Source organism: Ammospiza caudacuta, chromosome Z, assembly GCF_027887145.1.
Source record: "Ammospiza caudacuta isolate bAmmCau1 chromosome Z, bAmmCau1.pri, whole genome shotgun sequence".
In the NCBI taxonomy this organism is placed as follows: Eukaryota; Metazoa; Chordata; class Aves; order Passeriformes; family Passerellidae; genus Ammospiza; species Ammospiza caudacuta.
The window spans coordinates 65137001-65156488 of record NC_080632.1 but is presented as its reverse complement, the minus strand read 5'-3'; the positions used below and the strand labels follow the sequence as shown (position 1 = coordinate 65156488).

The 19488-nt window shown below is 48.1% G+C and overlaps 1 protein-coding gene across 1 annotated transcript in view; it reads right to left on the bottom strand.

The window, feature by feature from the left end:
* Positions 1 to 235: 235 nt before the first annotated feature.
* LOC131571635 (serine/threonine-protein kinase PAK 3-like) overlaps positions 236 to 19488 on the bottom strand; it is a 34780-nt gene continuing 15527 nt past the window's right edge. Inside the window, exons 4-14 of the mRNA XM_058824414.1 lie at positions 17630 to 17728; positions 16744 to 16781; positions 16153 to 16284; positions 10545 to 10679; positions 9941 to 10270; positions 5983 to 6095; positions 5198 to 5315; positions 4278 to 4377; positions 3632 to 3828; positions 1664 to 1801; positions 236 to 322 (exon numbers count right to left, since the gene is read on the bottom strand). Coding sequence (XP_058680397.1) covers positions 236 to 322; positions 1664 to 1801; positions 3632 to 3828; positions 4278 to 4377; positions 5198 to 5315; positions 5983 to 6095; positions 9941 to 10270; positions 10545 to 10679; positions 16153 to 16284; positions 16744 to 16781; positions 17630 to 17728 — 1487 coding nt within the window. The remainder of the gene's footprint in view (positions 323 to 1663; positions 1802 to 3631; positions 3829 to 4277; positions 4378 to 5197; positions 5316 to 5982; positions 6096 to 9940; positions 10271 to 10544; positions 10680 to 16152; positions 16285 to 16743; positions 16782 to 17629; positions 17729 to 19488) is intronic.

Genomic DNA, 19488 nt, shown 5'->3' with positions numbered 1-19488 from the left:
CAATTCAGAAGGAATTCTCGAGCTTGTTCAGAGTGAGAAGGAAGGGAATCTTCAAGGTGAGTTGTGGTTTCAGAAATTTTATTCATTTCCAATCCTACTCTGCAGTCCTATTAGACAATCCTACTCTAACCCTAATCCTAACCTGAACCCTAATCCTAATCCTAATCCTAATCCTAATCCTAACCTACAATCCTACTCTAAACTGGTTGAGGAATAAATGGTCCTGCTGTGATTGTCACATTCTTGTCTCCTTCCTCTTCTTCACTGAAACAATCAGTGGCACCAGGCTGGAGGCAGGCTCAGCAAATGTTACAAATGGATGCTGCCCAAAGGGAAAAAAAACAAATCAACAAAAAACAATGAACCATGACTTTCCAAGATCACAGGATTCCTCTGGCACTTAGAAGGATGCAAGAAGAGGACCAATGGGACCATCTTTATGTGCAGGACCTTGCCATCATAGGCAAACCTGGCCCAGAATCTCACTCATCCATGTATCGAGGTGTCTTCATCTTTTTGAGATTTTTGCCCTGCCAGTGCTCTAGAAATGGTGCTTTCTGTCCTTGGAGTTTTTTCTTTTCAGGAAACTCCAAAGCCTTACACTGGTCCCTGTCTTTGAAAGACAGGCACTGTGCTAATTCACACCGGGAGACAGAGCAGTGCCCTTTCCATGCCCTGTCCCTCACATGCTGGATGGCACCTTCCTTCCCAGCAGGGCCAGCCCAGTGGCACTGGGCCCTGCAGTTCCCTCTTTGCCACACAACCTGGCAGTAACCCTGGCACAGTTCCCATCTGCTTGAGCGTGCCAGGCAGCAGATGGGGCTGGGACAAGTCCCTCCCAGCTGTCCCTGTTTGTGTAGCAGAAACCTCTAAGGGTGGGCTGGAGGGCACAAACCAGGGCTCCTCAGAGGCTCACAGTGAGCCCCCCACAGCTCCTCCTGCCCACAGCCAAATCTCTGACTGCTCAGCTGGGACTGGCTTCCTTGGGTTCCTCCACCACCATTTCATGTTTCTGTACCCTGCATTGCTCTACTTCCATTCTTTTGCCATTAGATAAAACTGAACACCCCACCAAATTACAAAAGAGGGCGACAGAAACAGTCAGAGGACAGAGCAACTCTCGTCTGAGAGACCTGGAGTTATTCAGCCTGGCGGAGAACGGCCCCCAGGGAGAATTCATTGCTATGTTCCAGCATTTCAAAGGGGATTCTCAGGAAGTAAGAGACACCTTTTTTAAGAGGGTCAGTTGCAATAGGACATGGGATAGTATTTGTAATATATAATGGGGATCAAGTCGGAGTAGGTCTAAGGAAGAACTTGTTTACTTGGAGCATGGTGCAACCCTGGCACAGGTTGCCCTTAGACCTGGTAGGTGCCCCATCCCTGGGCAGGGATGGGGCAACCATTCCAGGGCAGGTAGGAAGGGGCTCTGAGCAACCTGATCTCTTTAAAGATGTCCCTGCTCATTGCAGGACACTTGCAACAGAGGACCTTTACAGGGTCCTGCCAGCCCAGCCCAGTCTAGGATTCTTTACTGTTTTAATTTGAATAGCACTAAAATTGGCGGTGAGGAGGAAAGGGGCTCATCTGATGCCTTGGACTTGAGTGGAGGAGGAGCCCATCCCTCAGACCCTGTTTCACCTGCAACCCCTTCACATTTTACCTCTAGGAGCTGCTTGGCAGACCAGCGCCTCTCCTCATCTGTATGCAGGCAGCAGCTCAGGAAGTCATGCAGGCAAGGCGAGAATTGGTTGGGCTGCTGCAGCTTTGGTGTCCCTTGTATGGCTCTCAGGACTTTAGGCTGGCGAAAAAGGAAACATGAGGCTCCACCTACTCCTTTCACATCTGCAACTGCTCTCCCAGATCCCATTGATTAAGCCCCACTCTGCAGTGGCAGTTTCTGCCATGGCAGATACCCAGAGATGACTTTCCTTTAACAACCAAAAACCCAAACCCCAGTGCAGCCACAGCATTTCCAACATCCCACAGATCTTGCCTTGGCAGCTGATTTCATTGACTGACCTAGTTAGTGGGAGCCACATCACCAAAACCACATTTCCTTCCCTGAGGATTCACACCAGCTTGAGAGGCTTTTTGGAAGAGGGACTTTGCTATACTAACTCTACTATTTCAAAGGATTAGTACATGAAAAGTATCTCTGAAGTGCTTGTTGGTCCCTTAAGCACAGCTGCCATAAAACAAAACTCATCAAGATTCTTGTCCTCTTCTAGAAAACAGTGGTAATTGAAGGAAAGAAAGGAAATCCACCAGGTATTCCTCAGGTAAGGAAACAAACATTTAGAATCTCATATTCAACACAGACACATTAAGATGCATGTACAAATATATTGAGATGAAATTGCCTGCTGGGTGCACAGGAGCTACCTGCAGCTCTGTCTCTTGGCTCCAAGTTTTAGCTTCTTTATGTGACAATAGGAAACCTTTTAATGGTCAAATCTGAAGGAGAACTGTCATCCCTATGGTCATCCTCTGCTCATTTGGATACTCAAGTCAATGCATTAAAGGTGTGCCCATTAGCAGAAAGTGTCAGGTAAGAAATGGGAGGTTTGGCAGGATCTCCATGACCCAGGCTGCGGCCTGGTCTCCATAAAAGTGCCCATCACAATGCTAACAGCTCTGTGCTAGCGGCACTGAAATAGATGGTGACCAAAGAGGCTTTGTTATTATCCTCCTCAACCCAGAGGAAAATTTCCAAGCCTAAAACAACAAACACACTCCCCTTGAGTAGAAATAATTAGGACAGCTTTCTTTCCTTTTCCTACACCAGCAGAGGTCACAAAGGGGGTTTTATCCTGACCCTCTGCAGCTATGCTCAGCCACTGGCCATGGTGGGGAGTTGGAGTCCTCACTGTCATTAGAACTGGGCAGGCTAGGGATGGCCCTGCTCCTGCAGTAAAGGAACACAGCACCGGTGTCAACTGCCCACACTGGATCCCAGCCCAGGCACCTGCCTGCAAGCTCCTTAACTAGTTAAAGTACCAAGAAACAGCCAAGAGTTTGGCTTACAATTCTAACTGCAGTCAGAGAAAAATGCATCCTGAACTTATCCAGGCCATCCACACACAAGACTGAACAAAGTACAGATGACTTGAAAACCTGGAAGTTTATAAGACCCACAGGATTTGGAAAAGATGTTTCAGTATGGAGGAAGATTGATGTGCTGTGGTTCAAAAAGAAAAAAAAAGCAGAACTACTTGGGCATTGCTTTGCTGGTTGTTTCTTTGTCGCTTTTTCTTTTTCTATAAAACTGAAACTGGGAAGACTCAACCTCCATTTTGAAGGATATTTATCACACATCCAACGGTTCCACTGAAAAATTCCTGTCCTTCAGAGACAAAGCTCCAACAGGGTTCAAAAAGCAAATGAGGAATGTCAAGCATGGCTGGAGGCCAAAATGGCAGGTTTCTGAACTGGTTAGGTTTCTGAACTGCCACTTCCCTTTCTGATGCAACCAAACCTACAGCAGATGCTGATGTGCTGCAGGGACATTTTTAGAAGGGGACCTTGGTGGAAGTGGTGCCAGCAGATGGCAATGGGATTTTGTCCAATGGGACACAGAACATGGGACAGGTGAGAAAGACAGTGGGATCAGTGAGTATTTGCACTTTACCAAGACAGAAGTTTCATTCCAGTAACGAACTTCTCGTTCCACCATTTCGATGGCCACGATTCCCAAAGACCATATGTCCACTTTGGGGCCATATGGTTGACCTGTCACCACTTCAGGTGCTATCCACCCAGTAGTGCTGGCCCCAGAGCTCTGTCTACTCTGCTCAGTGGTGAGCTGAGCAAAGAGGTCAAAGTCAGCTGTGGAGAAAACAACAAACCATGAAAGCCAGCTCCAATTAGGAAACCAAGCAAAAAAATTCCCCACTCTCAGTCTAAGAATGCACTGTGTCATCTGTTGAAAATCAGTCTCTGCTCTATTTCCTTAGGCCTTTAGCCAAGAAAATATGGAATTGGCCACTTCAAAAAACCCCCTCGTTTTTTACACCACCTCCAGCAGTGGCCTTTATTTTCCTGAAGCTTTAGACTTGTAACTCCCTTCCTCTGGAAGGGGACACACACAGACCAACACCACTCTTGACTTCTTGTGGTTCCTTGTCATACCTCTGTGCATGTTGCAACCATGTCATCAGCTCACAGAGGTTGTCCCTGCACTGCCACCAGCACCATTTTTGGGGAGCTGGCTGTCACTCCAAGCAGCCCCCCACCCACATCCCGGGAATGCTGCACCTGACCAAGAAGATACTGACCCAGCTTGACAGAGCCGTCGGTTTTGAGAAGGATGTTGCAGCTCTTCAGATCTCGGTGGATCACGTTGTTCAAGTGAAGAAAATCCAGTCCTTGCAGGCACTGAGAGAGAAAACAGAAACAAGAGGGCAAAAATGAGTGATGTGATTTCATCACACAAGAAAGGAAACAGCTCTAAAAGATTCCCTCTCCAGGTGGATGGGGAGTAATGGCAGAACACAGTGCCACTGAGAGGAAGAGCTTGCTTCTCCAACACTTGCAGAGCAGGACCTTTCTAAGGAAAGGCATGTCAGCTTTTGAAAGAGGAACAGCACCTGCTGTTGTAGGCTGTCCCCCACAAACCAGCCAGGATGACTCCTGCTGCAGTGGATGTGCTGTCTCCAAACAAGGGTTTGCCAAGAAAGAAAAAGTCCCTCCCTCTGGTATGGAGCAGATCACTTTTGGGTGGGAGGCTGCATGACAAAGGTTTTCTTGCTGGCATCAGCACAGACTTGGAAGTATCACATCAGTCACCTTCCTGAAGCAAACACTGTTTTGTCTGAGTACTATCCTTTTCAGTTAAGGACTGTGAGAAATGAGTCTCTTTCTTTGCCATTAGTTTCAAATCCTGCCACCAGCACCTTTGCTTTTACAGGCAAGAAATGCAATGCAGAAAGCCTTGAGATAAATGTTTAGAGAGGCAAGTGGAGAACAGCAAATACAAATACAAGAGAAAGAGTGAGAATACAACAGAAGAAGGTAAGAGTATGGGAACAGAGTACAGTGAGTGCAGGGGCAGTGGCAGGCATTTCACCTGAGATGCTTTTGCTTGCCCATAGCAACACAGAAACAAAGCTTGGCACAGGAAATCACTCCAGTTCCAAGCCCCTGTTTCCCAGACAATCCTGCCCTAGCCCTTGGAAGTACAGGTGGGATCCCTGACCTCCCGACTGATGGTTGCAATCTGTCCTTCAGACACGTAAGTCTCATTGATGATGTCGCTCAGAGTGCCTCCGTCCATGTACTCCATAATCATCCAGAGCTGCCTATCCACAAGGTAGCTGAAAGAAAGAAACAAGGCTGTGGAGATAAACATGCATGGCTAGGTTGCAGTTTGGAAACAGCAACGGTTGTTTCTGGGTGCCTTTGTGACGAGGACAGAATAAAAGGAATAGACATTCCCTCTTGGCTGTGCATTGTTTGCAATCTGCGCAGTCTCAAGGAGAAAGGCACAGCTGTGGAAAAGGACACGTCTTAAATGGGCAACAAGTGAAAAGTGCAGTTTAGTAACAGCCCAGATAAAAAACCTGTTACACATGGTGTTTCTGAAAATAAACACCTATTTGTCCTGGCATACACAGTAATGGAAAAGGCATAACAATCCAAGGGAAATCCTCTCTAGGATGGTTTATCAGAACTTTAAAGGTGCTGAGAAAAATTTGAAAAAATCAAGCCTCAAAACAAAGTGGAGGCAGTGAACTTCGAGGGTATTGAATTAGTAAAATAGGGCTGATCCAGGTTTTTGAAAAATTTTTAAACTGCGTTTGTCAGGGTGGATTAATGCACACAAAATGCACTCTCTTCCCATCCACTAGCGATAAGTAGAGAAATAATAATTAACCAATAATTATCAGCTTTATTTTCTGCCAGTGACCAAAGTGGGTTTTTAACTTTATATGCTTGCAGCATGTAAACAAACATTGCTGGGATAAAATAACAACCACTCACCTCTTTAAATAATTCACAATGTTTCGGTGCTTATTAATTTTCATGACCGTAAGTTCATTAAAGGTTCCTTCCTTTTGGATCAGTCCTTGAAGATTTATTTTCTTTATGGCCACCTAAAATGATGTTGAAAATCAGTAACATGAAAAGCTGGTGGCATGAGAACAATTTCTCACATGGAGCGAGTGATTTTGGAATGACACAGCCAAACTGTGCTAACTGCCTTGTGATTAGACATCAGAATGGGAACTGACATTCCAACAGCCCATTTCTTTGCTCCCTTATGGGCCAGTTACAGGACATATGGGGCCACTGACATTTTGCTTTGACTATTTGGTAACAGTGGTGTCTCAGCTATCACCCACAAACCTCTGACCACAATCTCTGCTGCTTTGTTTGGAATTCAGAAGAAGTAATCCATGCCTTAATACTCTGTGGATACATCTTGGGCTATGGGCAGGGCTTAGGGCTTTTAAGGACGCCTTGCCAATCTCTCCCTATGTGCAGTTCCCAAGTGCAGCACAGCAGGTGGCTAAGGAACTACCAGTAACTTTCAAATGCATTTGCTGGCAGCCAGAAATGAGAATTCAGGACTCTGAAGCTGTAGCCCCAAAGAGCAGTGAGGTGCTGTAAGGCACCACCTTCGTTTTAGCAATGGAGAGCGAGTGAGCGCGTCCTTCTCTGAAAGGAACCGCTGCCCTCCGTGCCTTCCTTCCGGCAGCTGAGGAGGACCAAGTCCCAAATGTATTTCGCGGGCTGGCACCAGTCTGTGCTTCTTGTGCCTTTTCAGCACAGCTCTGCCCAAAGCTCCAGCCACAGCTCACACCAGAGGGAAAAGCCCTCGAGTGCAGCAGAGTCTGCAGAGGCTGTTGACATTTACCTGTCTTCCTGTGGCAGTGTCAAGTGCTTTACAAACATCTCCAAAAGTCCTAGAAACAAAACAGAAGCAGAGAAAGCAGAAGCCATTTAGATCTTGCAGTGAAAGCCAGCCCACACGGGAGATCTGTGCTGTAAATGCCTAAGACCTGCAGGACACTGGAAGCATGGAGATGTCTTTGACAATGCCTTCTGAGCATACTTAGAAATTCTGATCAGCACTGACAATCTAAGCCCAGTGCCTGAACACATTTGCAGCTTGTCTGACTTCACACTTGATACCTATTCCACCGGCAAAACACCTGATGCATAGTTTTGTAAAATTAACATTGCTTGGACTCACCCACTGCCAATGTTTTCCAGTTCAATGTATTTTATTATAGGATTTTCCATCTTCACCATTCTTCCTGAGGGAAACAAAATGCAAGATGCTCACTTTAAAGCAGAGATCCCACCTTCTAGGAGATACAAAAGGCAGCGCCACTGTCTGGGGCTCTGAGCCCTCCCTTTGTGGACAGCTGGCTAACAACAGGAACAGGAACTAGAACAACAAGGAAAGAACAGCAGGTGCACAGCATAAGTGGCTGGCACAGAGACTGATTTCTAGCATCCTTTGAAGTGAGAGACCTCTTGACAGCAAACACACAAGGGAGCACAGGGAGATACATTCAGAGGAGACTGAGGCCAGAAGAGAATACCTACCAAGGCAAGTAAGTTTGTCATCTAGAAACATTAAGGAGAGCTGGAACTAACAGTGCCTTTCTTTTCTTCGGAATAAACACTGTGAGATTTATAAAAGGCTTCCTACTTGCTAAGATAAATGCACCTGGACATCTAGAATCAATTCATCTGAACAGATGCCAAGTTCAGAACAGGAGGAATATTGCCAAGTGTTCCCATCTTTTCCACCTTGCAGCAGTTTGCCAGAAGAATGCCTCTGCATTTGTAAACTAGAGCAGCTCATGCTAGAACCAATCCTGACGGGGCTTTCAGCATCAGGACCCTCACCCTTTATGAGCAGGCTGAGCTCAAAGATGCCCTTGCCCGTGCCCCAGGTGAAGAACCATGCCGCTTCTCTTCACCCTGACAGTGCGGATCAGTCGCTCCCATTGCACTCGCCCTCTCAGCGCCATACATGTCCCTGTCTTCCCAACTCAGCACGGCGGGCACAGGCACAGAGGACAGCAGTGCTCCTCAGGCGTCCCTGTGACACAGAGAGCTGCCCAGAGGAGATGCTGACCCTCCTGTGAGTCCAGGCCGTGGGACGCAGAAGCTGGCCCAGAGAAGGCGCTGCAGCAGCCAGGCAGCAGTGGGACCCTCCCAGCTAAGGAAGGCTCCAATGTCTGCAGTCCCTCCAGTCCTCAGGGGCAGGGCAGTGACCACAACAAGGCTGGCAAAGCCCAAGCATGAGCACTGACAGGCACTGATGGGAAGAAACCAGAGTGAGCCTGAGCCCCATACAAGCTGTTGCCCCCATTCAGGACACAACAGGATGGGCTTTGAGATCAGCCACACCGAGGCACAGATCAGTGCCCTTTTTTGTCCCAACAGGTGATGATAGACACAGAATCCACTGGGCTCTCTTCTCAGCCTACCAGGTCTTATCTGATAGCACAGCACTGGCAGCTGTTATGGGCAAGAAGGAGATTAATTGGGTTGTGCTGCAGAATCACAAAGGGCTTGATGTGTTCTCCTAGAGACTGATCTCAGCAGGGCTTCTGCCAATGCTTAGGACTCAAGCAATCACAGCCTTCTGCTGATCCAGGAACAATCTCCGCTTCTGCCTTTGGCAGAGAGGGAAACCCAGGCAAACTCCAGCCAGTCTAAGCTGCCCTCAGAGGCAGCAGGAATACCCAGAGCTCTCTCTTGCTGCCTTGGAGCACTGCCAGCACTTCCATGACACTAAACTGAGAACTAAACCTTTGGTACAGCTATGCTGACATGTGCACACGTGCACACTGTCCCTTAGATAAGAAAGATACAAGACGTACTCTGTTGCTCCAGGGAGTCACCCGCCATCTCCTGTTGCTGAGCAGCAGCTGGGTCAGCACGGGAGGTGAACCAAGTGCTCAGGCTGCACGTCTTTGGCTGGGGAGCAAAGGCTCCTTGGGATGGTGCTGCTGCTGCTGCAGCAGGTTCAGTGTCAGCATCAGTGTAGATCTGAGACAAGAAATGAGTTTATGTCAGGAAAGCATGGCAGAGATTGCCCTGAAATGCAAGAGAGATTGCCATTTGAAATGCAAGCTCTTAGGAAGCTGCTGTCAGCCACATGCAGAGCTCTTCAACTGGATTGCTTTGGATGCCCACTTGTGAAACCAAATGGTCAAAACAGAAGGCTGGTTTTACTGGAGTTCATAGTCAGTTTCTTGTTCTAAAGGATGACTGCAGCAACAACTGCTCCACTTCCTCCCAAGGACTCCTTTCCCCCTCTTAGGTCTGCAGATATATTTGCAGCTCCTCATTCTAATGTTCTACTTCCTGCCATGAAATTCTCTTTTTCTGCACCTTCCTTGGGACGTGCTTATCCTGCAGCATCTCTGGATGGTACAGTTCCTGGGCCTCATGCCAGCCTCGGGGCTCTTGGTTGCCCGTCATTTGCTGGAACTCTCTGCAGGCTGCCAGGTAGGATGGTGACACTTCCACCTCAAGTCAAACAGAACAAAGCAGTCAGAGACTACAGCTTATCCCCATCAGCCAGGAATCATCGACTGGGAAGAAAGTAAAGAAAAGGACAGGAGCAGATTCACAAGGGATGCAGACAGCTTGTAGCTCATATTCCAAATCTATGTGAGTGACCATGTTCACCTGCAAAAACACCTCCAGAAACAAGGTCACCTGGAAGAAGCCAGCAGGAGTTCATTCGGATGACTGCTGGCTAAATGGCCAAAGGAGTAATGCCACTGTCTAGAGTATCAGCTGAGATTCAGCAGACCAGGAAGGGTCCTTCAGAGCAGCTCTGATAGAGGCCTCATCAGGATGGCACTCAGAGGCATTATCCCACCCCACCACTGCTCTATAGAGGAAAAGCGAGGAGGGCAGAAACCACCCGCTGGGTGACTGCAGTGGCTATTGCTATTTCACTCACTTGCTTTTCTAGAGCCTTTTTCTCCGGAAGGAAGTACTTAATTTTCTCTTTGATGATTTTAATTTTTTCGTCTTCCCTCTTCTCCCTTGCCTTGATCGTAGCCTCAGTTCCCTGCAGCCGTGCCTGCATCTGTTCATCAGTGTTCTGTAAACAACAACGGAAAGGACTCTGTTTCATGAGCAGAGTGGCTGCCATTCCTTCATTCACCTGGTTTTGTTGATTGCCCCTCTGCAGATCCTTCTCCTCTTGGATGTCTTCATTCCTCCTCTTTGCTGCCATAATGTCACTCTGAGCTTCATGCAGCTCCGCTTGTGGCTCTGCCTTGCTGTTCTGTACACACAAATGCAGAGCAAGTGACTGGGAGCTGCCATCAGGCTCCACTTTTCCCTCTTTTAGCCTCAAAATCACATTTATTTTGCCACTTCTTTCTGCTTCCCTTCCCTACCCTTCCACTGTAACCATCCTGTCCTGGTGCTGATCTCTGCAGATTCCAAGGCTCTGTGCTTCCAGTGCCTGTGGGACTCCTGGCCTCCTCAGTCCCAAGAGCTCTGGTTTATGCCCCTCTTCCTGCCCTTCCCTCTGTCACCTGGCCAGTCAGGCTTACCTTGCCATTCTCCTGTGCCTCTTCCACCTGCTGCCTGAGCTGCTCTTCCTGCTCTCGGGCTGGGAACAGCTCTCCCTGAGTCTGGCATGGCATCTCAGATAAGGCAGTCTGCTCCTGCTCTTTCTCTAGAAGCACCTGCACAGAAAGCAAGAGAAGATGTGTTTCAACTTCCCATATGACCTTTGTGGGCCAAGACTCCAAGACTGCTGGGCTCACACGTTCCCAAAGCACTGTGCTGCTGCTCTCCTGGGTCATTCTCTGTTTGAGGGCAGGCACAGATTCCAAAGTGACCCTGGCACTACAATCAGGGGCCATCTGGGACTGAAGCTCCAACAGCGTCTCAGGCAGCTGACATGGAAGGTGTGGCATTTCTCAGGGGTCTGGTGAGAGCCTCCCTCTGCTTCTGCCATGTCCTGTTTGTCTTTCAGTAGTGACTGACACCCTGCCCTGTCCCACAGCTCCATCCTGGCTCTGCAGGTGGCTTCTTGTGTGAGCTCACTCCTCGTGAGAGACACTTCTGGAGTTCACGTTCTTTTCAGGCCTGCATCAGCATTCCTCCTCTGGACATTCACACTCTTGTTAGAAAACCTGGTCATTCAGGAGATAAGGATGCATGCAAAGATCTCTGATGGAAGTCAGACAACCTCTATCCATCTCAGTAGATGGAGGGTTACCAAGGTGTTTCTTCTCCCTCTTTTGTCAACTGAGAATTCTGACCAGCACTAACAGAGTCTCTCCTAAGGCCCCATTAACAAATGCACTTACACAGCCCTGGGGATGCCAGTGAAGGAAACTATGTGTCATGTAATGCATGTATGAGCAAAGTCACCAGACCCCAACTACAGCATGGGATAGTTCCGCTCCCTTAGGACATGCAAAAATTTAAAGGATAAAAAGAAGACTTCAGGTCAGAAAAGGCTGGAGAAGGAAAACATGAGGGGAAAAAAACAACCATCTCTGGAGGGGGAAACATCTCTGCCTGCTCAGGATCAGTCAATGGAACTTGTCTCTACTCCTCTCCTGAAGGGATGCCTTTATGTGAGCTTTGCATCTTCAACTGCTTTGGGCAGAGCCAGGAAGACTCAAATAGAGAGATAGACAGATCCCACTTTTATAATCTCTCTTTACTGTACTGTGGTATTTATATTTTTTGAACAGATATATATGGAGAACAGGAGAGAGATATAATTCTCTCGCCTAGGTGTTTTTTAAGGGAAGGTAGTGAGAAACTTAGAAAAGAAAACAATTATTATCTCTACTTGCTGTTCTTGTTGTTTAGTACATGTAGAATGTGTTATAGTGATTGTTTACTGAAAGTGATTTGTTAATTGGATTTTAGTGATAGTTGTTTAGATTGATTAGCTAATTAGATAAAAGCTGTGTCATGACTGTCTGGAGACAGCCACAAGTTTTTCTTTAGTATCTTTTAAGTATAGTATCTCTTGAGAATAGTTTTATATAGTACTAGTGTAACATAACATAGCTTAATAAAGCATTTGTTTAACCTTCTAAATCATAGAGTCCAAGCACATTATTTGCCACGTGGGGGTCACTTGAATCAATACTGTCCTTTCTGTCGCTACACACATCAACACTCGGTAGCAGTGCCCCAATCAGCAGCCATCCTGAACTTGCTCTCCTGTTGCTTCAGTAGCCCACACTCTTGGGGAATCTGGAGTGAGTGGGTCCTTATGGAATGCAATCAGACCCAGAGCATTGCACTGGGAACTGCACTCTTTGTGCATCTCTGCTCGGGCAAGTTCTTCTCTTGGACTCGACCACACTGACAGTGCTGAAGTGGCTGAGAATCAGAAATGCAGCCCAGCCCTTCCCAGCTCCTGTGATCTCCGAGGAGCAGCTGGAATGCAAGGGCATTGATTTCCTGCTCAATTCCCAAACACAACCCACACTGATTCCCTGGGCTGCCAAAAGACATGGGAGCCGTTAACCTGAAAGTGATGTGTAAGCCCTACTGGCTGGTCTGGCACCAGAACAGCTCGTTCTGCACCAACATCCCTGCCCCAAACTATGTGTTCTTGTGTAAAATACTGCATCTTCCAGAACTGCCTCCTTGCAAAATAAAATTCTAGCAGAACTTCTGCCAATGCTGGAAAAAGGCAGGAAAGATTAAGAAAAAGCTCCCTTGCTCCCTGGAGAAGGAGAAATTACACAAGGAGAAGCCTAGCAATAAACCAAACAAATAAACAAACAAAATATGAAAGTGTTACCTACTCCAGTGTCTAAAGCACTTAGATGCAGTGAAGGGATGTTTGGCAGGGACATAGCCCTTGTGGTGAGGATTGGATCTATGGATCTATGGCAGGGATCTATGGAAGTCTTCCTGAAGGTCCCTCAAGAGCCTCCCATTGTCCAGGCTAAAGCTCCCTCAGCACCTCCTCACTGGCCTTGCGCTGCACCCCTTGCCCGAGAGCACCCTGTCCTGTGCACACGCTGCAGCTCCTCCATGCCTTTGTGCTTCCCAGAGCCCACAAGTGCACAGAGCACTCCAGCTGTGGCCGCAGCGCTGCCCAGCACAGGGCCACGCTCACTGCCCTGCTCCTGCTGCCCCACTGCTGCTGGCACAGGCCACCATGCCCTTGGCCTTCTTGGCCCCCTGGCCACACCTGCTTCATCTTCAGCTGCTCAAGGCCTCCAGCCCTGTGTCCTTTTGGCCCACGCAGCTCCCCAGCCACAAAGGTGCCCATTTCCCCTCAGATACCACACGCACCATTACACAATGGCCTTCCTCTTCCAAGCAACACAAGACAGCAGTCAAGGGCTTGCAGCTTCACCCCCACTCCAGGCTCCAAGGCACTTGCCAAAGCTGCAGACTGCACCAAAATATGCACCAACAGAAACTGGCTGCTTCTGCTTTTGGCCTCACAAGAAGGCTTCGCAACTCCCCACTTTGTTTCTTTGGCCACGCGGGACAGGAATGGCCCCCACAGCTGCATGGACAACACAATCCTCCTCTTGCAGCTTATCAAAAGCCAAAAGACAGCTGGCCCAAAACACACTGTACAAGTGAAGAACTACTCAAGGAAAGTGCAGACCGCTTTCACAAGCCCAACACATCTTTCCAAAAAGGGAAAACAAACAAACCAAGGCCTGGCACCTCCAGCACTCCCTCCTTTGCCCTTGGCCATAGCACTGCAGAAGCCAAGAGAGAGAGCTTCCCTGAGCCAAGCAGCCAGATGCTCTCCCAGAGGCACCAGCCCTTTGCTGCCTCAACATGACAGCTCAAAGGCCAAGTTCTGTGGTCGCTGCCTGGAGGGAATCCCTAGCTCCTGGTAGGACTCCAGCACCCAGCATCCTCAGCCAGCAACAGCAAAGTGCTGGCTGCTCCAAGACTTGCAGCTCTGCCTTGCACTAAAGACAGCACCACACACACCTGGCACTTACAGGTTCTGAGTTTTGTGGTGTCACCACTGATGGAGGCTGGCGGTCATCAACCTCACTTTGCTCTTCTTTGGCTTCTTCTCCAGGAGCAGCAGGAGCCAGGGGAGAGACGGCTCTTGGTTCTGTCATCTGTGGCAAGAGAGAAGCATGAGGGACAGGCTGTTACCTATCATGCAGAACCTCACTTCTTTTCAGATCTACCCACCACATTTTCTAAGGAGAAATCAAAACATTTCATAGCGACATAGGCGTTCTAAATCACAGCCACCAAATTCAAATGGGCCATCTCAAGAGAACTCTAGATGGATATGAAGTTGATTTTCCTCCCTGGCTGCTATCAGCAAGCAAGGTTGTTGCAGCAAAACGGAGCCTTTAGTTCTTGAAAGCACTGAAATGGAAAACTAGGAAAGCGATAGCAATGCCTTTGCTACTGCTGCTGCAGATGTGGAAAACTCAGACTGGATCACAATCCCATCCAGGGCTGGAAACGTTGTGCAGAAGCATCTTTGCTTGCTGGAAAGAGAAGAAAATGAACAGGCCTTCTCCTCCTAGCAAACCAAGGAACCAACAAAGCACAAGATGGAAGTGTCACCCACTCTAGTGTCTAAAGCCCTTGGATGCAGTGAGGGGATGTTTGGCAGTGAAACAGCCCTCGTGCTGAGCACGGTCAAGCAGGGATTGATGGAAGTCTTCCTGAAGGTCCCTCAAGAGCCTCCCATTGTCCAGGCTAAAGCTCCCTCAGCACCTCCTCACTGGCCTTGTGCTGCACCCCTTGCCCGAGAGCACCCTGTCCTTCTGTGCACACGCTGCAGCTCCTCCATGCCTTTCTGCTTCCCAGGGCCCACAAGTGCACAGAGCACTCCAGCTGTGGCTGCAGCACTGCCCAGCACAGGGCCACTGCCCTGCTCCTGCTGCCCCACTGCTGCTGGCACAGGCCACCATGCCCTTGGCCTTCTTGGCCCCCTGGCCACACCCTGCTTCATTTTCAGCTGCTCAAGGCCTCCAGCCCTGCGTCCTTTTGGCCCACGCAGCTCCCCAGCCACAAAGGTGCCCATTTCACTTCAAACACAGCATCCACCGTTTCAAGGTGTACATCCTGGTTTTAGCAACACAAGACAGCAGTCAAGGACTTGCAGCTTTGCTCCCACTCTAGGCTCCAATGCAGTTTTCAAAGCAGACTACACAATAGAAGGTATCAACAGACACATGCAGCATCTGGTTTTTGCCTCAGAAGAAGGGTTCAGAACTACTCACTTTGTTTCTTTTGCCGCACTAGGTAAGAATAGCCCCCCACAGCTTCATGGACAACACACAGAATCACAGAATCACAGAATTTCTAGGTTGGAAGAAACCTTTAAGATCATCGAGTCCAACCCATGTTCTAACACCTCAACTAGATCATGGCACCAAGTGCCACATCCAGTCTTTTTTTAAACACATCGAGGGATGGTGACTCCACCACCTCCCTGGGTAGATGATTTCAGTATTTGTCCACTCTTTCTGTGAAAAACTTCCTCCTTAATTCTAGCCTGTATCTCCCTTGGTGCAGCCTGAGACTGTGTCATCTTGTTCTGCCTGTTGTTTCCCAGAGAAAGAGTCATCTCATTGCAGTTTATCAAAGGCCAAAAACCAGGCAGACTTCTGAGCACTTATCTGCTCTGCTACTGGCTACTCTGCCTGAAGAGGCAAAAGAGCTACCTGGCAACAAAGGCACCAAAATCCCTGACTTCAAGCAGCAACTCTACATCCCCAGTATGTCTCTGAAATACTCCCAAGTAAGTACACCCAAGAAGTTTGTGAGGACAAAGCACCACAAAGATCTTGTGTGGTCAGATCAACATTTTTTGTACCTGCAGCTACTTGGCCAATCTGTGCAGGGGGACAGGTCTCTCCACGCCACAGTGTCTCCTGTGTATGTGACAAGGCTGTGCACAGTGAGCTGAGCACAGTGTCTTTGACATGCTCCCTGCTCTGGGATCAGGGAGCCTTCATGCTTCAGGCTGGCCCCTATCAAAATGCCAGGAAGCTGGTGCCTAAACATGACAGATCAAAGCCCATTTTCCAGCTGTCAAAGGCTGGGGGCAATCACTAGGTCCTGGCAGGACTCCAGCCCTCAGCATCCTCAGCCAGCAACAGCAAGTGCTGGCTGGTCACAAACTTGCAGCTCGGCCTTGCACTAAAGACAGCAGCACACACAACTGGCACTTACTGGCTCAGAATGTTCAGGTTGTGGTGTGACCACAGCTGGAGGCTGGCGCTCATCCACGTCATTTGCCTCCTCTTCGGTCTCCTCTCCATGAACAGAGGGAGCCAGAGGAGAGACTGCTGTTGATTCTGTGATCTGTGGGTAGACAGCAGTATGAGGGACAGAAAGTTACCTATAATTTATAACCTTATTTCTATTCAGCACTTTATTCTATTTAGCTCTATTTCTACAACCAGCTGTACTAAGGACAAATCAGAAACTTTGATAACAATGGGATTCTAAGTCACTGCAACTAAATATAAATGAGCTAATTCAACAGAATTGCTAATAGTTCTGAATTAGACATTACACCCTGGCTACTATCAAGAGGCAACATTCTCTCTGCAAAATGAGCTTTTCATTCCTTGAAAGTTCTGAAATGGAAAATTAGGAAATAGCCAGTGATGCCTTTGTTATTGCTGCTGCAGACGTGGAAATGGATTTTCTTTCAGCCTACTCAGCTGGCCCTCTACACTCTACTGCCACAGGCCAAGCTTGCAGCTTGCTCTACAATTCTTAAGCACCAGGAACATGAAATATTCCTTTCTCACTCACCTCAGGATCAGCACCTCTGAATACACGGATCATGTGATCTGGAGTGGGCAAGGGAAAACGAACAAGTGCTGTGAGAAAACTGCCTGGGCTGCTGAATCCGACAGAAGAGGTCAACCCAAACAGAGAATATTTTTCATTATCAACATCCCTCCACGTGACATAGTTCTTTCACACAACCAGCAAGAGATCAGGACAATAATCTTGGTTGTGCCTACACTTCGGCTTTTTCAGCCAGTAAATGAATGCAAACATGACCAAGAAAATGCAAATTGTTCTTCAACACTCAATGCTTCTGCTCTGTCCAACAGATAAAGCAGCTTTTGCTCTCTTTTCTTTCAGGTACTTTTTTAAAAAAAGAAGTTGCATGCGCTAATTCCCATTAAGTTGCTGGAAACAGTCACCCAGAAAAGCTTCCCCAAAATCCCCCTGAGCTGTGGCAGTTCTGCTGTGAAAGAGCACAGCAGCAGCTCCAGGTCTCAGGAGCAGACACTCACTGCCTTGGCATTTGCACTTCACTACTAAGGGAATCACTCTTTTAGCACTCAGTCAAGGGTCAAAATAGACAGTCAAATCCTTTCATTACCAACTTTAGAATAAAAGAAGCTTTCCCTCAGTTCTGGGGAGAACTACAAAGTTTTTAGAAGGCCTTCTGAGAAGGCCTCCCTGTCTGCATTTTGGAAGTTGTCCTGCTTGATCCAGCAAACTGAGGAAATGACAGACACCCCCTTTTTAGCTGAATGTCCTGACAGGAGCTTTACCAAACCAGTGACATCCTAGTGCTCTTTCTCTTTCAAAATCAGCTCAGTCACTAAGAAAGAGCAGGAAGACATGCAAAAGCCAGGTTAGCTTACACCCCAACCTAAATAGAGTTGAAACCTCTACTTACTTGCCAGGCTAGTCATATAATAGGCAGAATAAACAGTGCCACACATTGTGCAAACTGCTCCAGCAAGTTGTTCAATCATTGTAGCAAGTTTACACCACTCTAGAAAAATGAAAACTCCTGTAAGTGTGCAGCTACACACTCACAAAGGCCGCAGTCAGGAGGATGCTCCTGATCTGAACAAGCCCTAAGGCTGCTCTGGCACTGAGGCCTTCCGTGTAACAAGGCAACCTTCTGATGTCACCACGACAATGTGGCGACCATGCCCTGACATCACAAAGCAAAGTATGACAAAGCAAAGCATCACAAAGCATGTTAGTCTGTGAGTTTATGCAAAGCAATAATCAACCTTCCCTACAGCAAACACAACATGGCCTCGGAAGTTCTCCTCTGACACAAAGCAGCACAAACTCCCCCCATGGGCCAAACCCTGTTGTTCAAGGGATCCAAGAGGAATTCCAAGAGTGCCCCAAGCACCTACAGAGTGTACCCCAACTGAGCCCTCAGATGGGACTCAAACAAAGGAAACCAGGTGAAGAAAATGGCTTAAAGCCTTGTACAGAATGAGGAGAGAAAGCACTATTGGTACAGCAGCTGAAGTAATTCCTAACAAATCACCCCATATATCTGCATATTCATTGGATGTTCCCAGGGCTGTTCTGTATGTACATCTCTTCTTCTGCTCTGCCTTTCTTCCCCTTTGGAAGCAGTCAAACTGGCAGCATCCGCCCACTAGCAGCAGCTGCTCCAAGCTGGGAACGCAACTGGCAGTGCTGATTTCCAGAGGCTTCTGTATCCCAGGGGAAGCCAAGGCAGGAGCAGGTTGAACAGTGCTGGCACTGCTGCTGCTCTGTGCCAGAGAGCCCCGGCTGGGCAGGGCACGGTGCCCACTGCGCTGGGGCTCTTTCTCCTGCCAGATCTGGGTACATCTGGGAATAAGGCATGACAACTTGTGGGCAAACCAAGGGGTTTCTGGGGATGCACTGCTCTGCACACACCCAGGACACCTGCAGCACAGAACCTTGGTCCTGCAAAAGGTAAACAAGATGGAAACAGCTGGAAAATATTTCATTTCAACCATTCTTTATGCTTCAATAGAAATGACCAAAATGAAAGTTTCCGAGCAGGTACTCGATCCACACTGCCAGCTCAGTGTGAGAAAAGAGGCATTATTTTGTTTCAGTGCTGGGTGCGTGGGGAATCACTTCCCTGAAACATGCACACTCACGTGTTAGTATCCATGGAACTAAAACATTACTTTCATTACTTTTATTCATTACTTTGCTCAAACTCACAGGCTAAACATTCTCACAAAGTATTTGACATGTTTAAATCACTTCCCCAAAATTACTGACATTTAGAGTAGGGGTCTTGAGGGTCTCTGGTGGTCATGTGGTGAACATCCCATTCCTCAAATTCTCCTCCCATGGTTAAGAGCCTTCTTCTCCTTGAATGCATTGCAGCTACCTCCTCAGTAGGCCCACTGTCTTTACTCTCAAGGCTATGCTATCCACTTGCACACTCTAACCACTGGTGTGAGGGAAGGTACAACTAAGCACTGCCTGTTAAAGCTTAACAAATTCACAATTTGTTGCAGGCAAACACTTCCCCAAAATCTCTCATTCCTTCTCTGGGAATCAAACACCAGCATTTTGTGATCACTGAGCCCAAGGCCGCCTCCAACCCTCCTGTCCCCCACCAGCCCTTCTCTCTTCTCAAACAGAAGGTCTAGCAGTGCCTTCCCTCACTGGCTCAGTCACCAGCTGTGTCAGAAGTTCTCTGTCACACACTCCAGGAAAATCCTAGACTGTTTGCTGTCTGCTGCACTCTGTTGCCAGCAGACATCCCCACCCTGTTCCATA